Below are 3,410 nucleotides of genomic sequence, written 5' to 3'. Positions count from 1 at the left end.
TATCTTGTTTTTTTTTTTTTTTTGGTCTGCATCTATATAGGATTTGGGATTTTTGATCTTCTTATGTTTGATTTTTGCTTTGCAGCTATAGAACCAATTACTTTATCCTTGTGATTTTCCTTCTGGGTAAGTGAAATTTTTTGCATAAATCTCTTGCTTTTAGCTGTGTTTTTGGGGATTTGTGGGCTTTGATGAAGAGATCTTGTGCAGTTTGTTTAACTGATGTTTCTTTTGTTGTTGTTGAATTCAGGTCTTGCGCTTATCACAAGACCTCTGGCTATTGTTGGTGCTGCTCTCACAGCCTTGAGCATAGCTTTTCTTAATGACAGGTATTATCTCTTTTGACTTCTTTTAGTTTCAACTTTCATATCTCAGCTCTACAATGCGTTGAGGCTTTGATGTTGCTCTAGTGTCGCATATATTTGAAGATATTAGGCTACTTTTACTACAGTGGTTGTCCTTGAACCGGATTAACAGTAGAGGATTCGATAGTTTTTAAAAACCTGACTTTTTTTATGATGGCTTTTTTCATTCGTATGCGCATGACTTGGAAAGTTATTAGGCTCTTTTGTATATAATGGTTGTTCTAGAGCTGGATATTAGTATTGGATTTCATAGATTGTATGATTTTGGATCTTGTAATCTGAGTTTTCAAGGTGGTTTTTACCATTGCTGCGGTTGATGCTCATGTTAGAATCTGACATCAACGTTAGTTGTTTTTTTTTTCTTAGGCTTGGATCCTGCTAGTATTGTAGTATGTGGTTGTGTGTGCGTGCGTGTCCCTAGCAGAATTTATTGGATGTTCAAGCGTAAGGGGTTTAACTGTTGTCTTTTGGCAGTTTTGCAGCTAGTTTTAATGAGAAGTTTATCAGGACTATTAGGCATTTCTCCCCACACTTGGCTGCAAAAATGAGGCCTCCCCACATGTGAGTTTCTTTTTTAATTTATTATCCATGGAAGATATCAAGAGGATTTCTTAGTTATTGCATCTATATATTATGTGTGCACTTGCAGGCCTGTCATCCGTGGAAGATCAGCAGCAAGAAAGACAGTATACGTTTGTGGCAAACCAAGATGGGTACTCGTTGTTGTTCTCCTTACAGGTACTTGATACTCACTATCCCTTGTCATCTAGTTAGCAACATTGGTTTCGAAACTGCATTAATGTGTTGATTTCCTTGCGTACATATAGCCAGTCTTGTCATGTGGTTTTCTTCCTGCGGTTTGTTGTGGGTCCTCTATGCATTTCTCACTTCCCTCGTTGGTAAGTCACTCCGCTTCTTTTCTTTGATTGTAAATTTCCTTTGTTGGAGATTTTTTTGACATGAGGTTTTCTCTCCATGCTACAGTGATTGTTCTTCACGCGAGTGTGAGAACTCCAAACCTCAAAGCACGCTTGAACACATTCCGCGAAGAATTTCGAGCTGTCTGGCGTAACTACAGTGAACTTTGAGTCACAGGACTGCTACAATCTAGGAGCAAACGGAGGCTGTTAATCTGAAGTGAACATCCCTTCGTTATGTCAGATGATAGCAACGGCTCTCAGTTTCATGGTTAAGATGGGTTAATGACTGTTCTGTTGCAGACAAATAGATTCACTTGAAATACTGACATACTTAACCAAGTTACTTCTTCTAATTGTTGTAGTGATGTTTATACTTTTCAAACTATTTCATTGATTTGACTTCACAAATACGGATATTTTTGATATGAATAGATCCAAACAGAACTGAATAGTGCTACAAGTACAAAATTTGGAAGACAAAGAGCATTTGAAATTAAAAATGTTTGTTCTTCTCAAGGTTTAACAAAGTTCTTGAGAGTTTTCAACCACAGCAAGTGCTCTCGACTATCTTTGTTGATCATGTACTCGTGCAAGAAGTTGAGCATGCTCGGCTTTATCCCTCTAATCTCAATGTACCTATGGAAAGCCTTCCTCAGCTTTTCATCCAAAACCCTGCAGAAATAAACCATCAAAAGATCATGACTTTGGTTCTTGTAACATCCAAAGCTTTAAAACTTTTTTCTCCAATTTATTTATTACCTGAAGGAAGGGCCTTCATAAGCAAGCTCATCTTTGGAAGGATCATCAGGAAATGTAACCCACATGTCCTTGATTGCAATCCTGTCTGGAAAAGCAGTACATCTGAATTCCAAACTTGGTCCTGTCTTCTTGGAAAGAGTTACTAAGAGAGGCACATTGGATTGCTTCGGCTTCTCTGGCTTATCCTCATCTTCACCTTCTTCGTTCTCTGCCTCTTCCTCATCATCCTCATCATCTTCTTTATCACCAGTCACAAGATTGGTCATGTGGACTTCAACTTTAACACTCTCTCCTTCATATTCTCTAGTCAATGTCACAATCTTTCCTCCAGGTTTGTCTTCCATTTTGAAAGGGAAACCACTTGGAGTTTCTTCAACCTTCATCCACACAAAAAAAAGGAGAAACGAGAGAGATTATACATACCACTGCCATTGAAACAGAGCTTCATGGGGAAACGAAAAAAATCTTAGAACTAAAAACATGAAAATGATATGAAACGGGGAAGTTAGGGTTTACTCGCTGGTGATCATCAGCATTCTCGGCGTATCCAATCTCCGTTTCGATGATTCGAAGAAGCGGATCCGTTGGAGAAGCTCTCTTTCTGTTTCTGGTCGATGTGGTGAATGGAATATTCCGAGAAAAAGACGGCGTCAGATGTTTCCGGCTGACATAACCGGACCGGTCCAGAAATGAGTAAACGGAAGAACGGTTTTTGAAATAGTTTGCGACAAACCGAGTGGCTGCGCGACGTACAAGAGTCGCCATTTTTTTTTGTCGGAGCTCAAATTGGAATAGCCGGAGGGTTTTTAATAATGTAGCAAATTACAGATTTAGCGGGACTTGGATAATAAATCTGAGAAAATTGCTAAAAATACGGGCTTTGATGGGCTTACGTGGCCCATTAAGATATAACTAATAAAAAATTAGGAGACCGTTTCCGTAATCTGAAACCCTAGTTTGCTTTCTTTCAGTCGTTGCCTTTTTAAGTTACACAAACGAACAACACAGTAAGCTGCATATATCTAAAAGCATCCGAGAAGAAGATGTCGATTGATTCGATGCAGAGAACAAACAAGCTTCGATGGGGAGAAATAGATGAGGAAGAAGACTTTGGTTTCCTGCTTTGTTCCGGATCAGAACGGTGTCAAGAAAGTGATTGAGTACAAGTTCAACGACGAGGGCAGAAAGGTCAAAATCACTACCACGACGGAGCTGGATTAAGTTCGGTGACGCCCCCCATGAGGATGCTGGTAGCTACCTCACAATCCGAGGATATCATCTTGGAACGAATTAGAGCTTCTGGTAAATCTCAATACTTTTGCATTTTTGGTTTGTTAGGATTCATTTGTTCTTTTGCTCTGTTTTG

At 39.2% G+C, this 3,410-nt stretch overlaps 2 protein-coding genes and 1 pseudogene across 2 annotated transcripts in view; 2 read left to right on the top strand and 1 right to left on the bottom strand.

The window, feature by feature from the left end:
* LOC104708512 (PRA1 family protein A2-like) overlaps positions 1 to 1,710 on the top strand; it is a 2,557-nt gene extending 847 nt beyond the window's left edge. The window contains exons 2-7 of the mRNA XM_010425094.1: positions 86 to 126; positions 251 to 329; positions 840 to 926; positions 1,015 to 1,103; positions 1,193 to 1,264; positions 1,350 to 1,710. Coding sequence (XP_010423396.1) covers positions 86 to 126; positions 251 to 329; positions 840 to 926; positions 1,015 to 1,103; positions 1,193 to 1,264; positions 1,350 to 1,453 — 472 coding nt within the window. The 3' untranslated portion in view covers positions 1,454 to 1,710. The remainder of the gene's footprint in view (positions 1 to 85; positions 127 to 250; positions 330 to 839; positions 927 to 1,014; positions 1,104 to 1,192; positions 1,265 to 1,349) is intronic.
* Positions 1,692 to 2,844, bottom strand: LOC104708511 (uncharacterized protein At2g39795, mitochondrial-like). Its single transcript, XM_010425093.2, has 3 exons — positions 2,561 to 2,844; positions 2,045 to 2,421; positions 1,692 to 1,957 (listed from the first exon to the last, which is right to left on the bottom strand). The coding sequence occupies exons 1-3, from the start codon at positions 2,807 to 2,809 to the stop codon at positions 1,798 to 1,800; spliced, it is 786 nt and encodes a 261-aa protein (XP_010423395.1). The 5' UTR covers positions 2,810 to 2,844; the 3' UTR covers positions 1,692 to 1,797.
* The window catches only part of LOC104708510, a 1,799-nt pseudogene continuing 1,399 nt past the window's right edge, over positions 3,011 to 3,410 (top strand).

Source organism: Camelina sativa, chromosome 8 (assembly GCF_000633955.1).
Source record: "Camelina sativa cultivar DH55 chromosome 8, Cs, whole genome shotgun sequence".
Lineage (NCBI taxonomy): Eukaryota > Viridiplantae > Streptophyta > Magnoliopsida > Brassicales > Brassicaceae > Camelina > Camelina sativa.
This window is presented reverse-complemented; position numbering and strand designations above follow the sequence as displayed.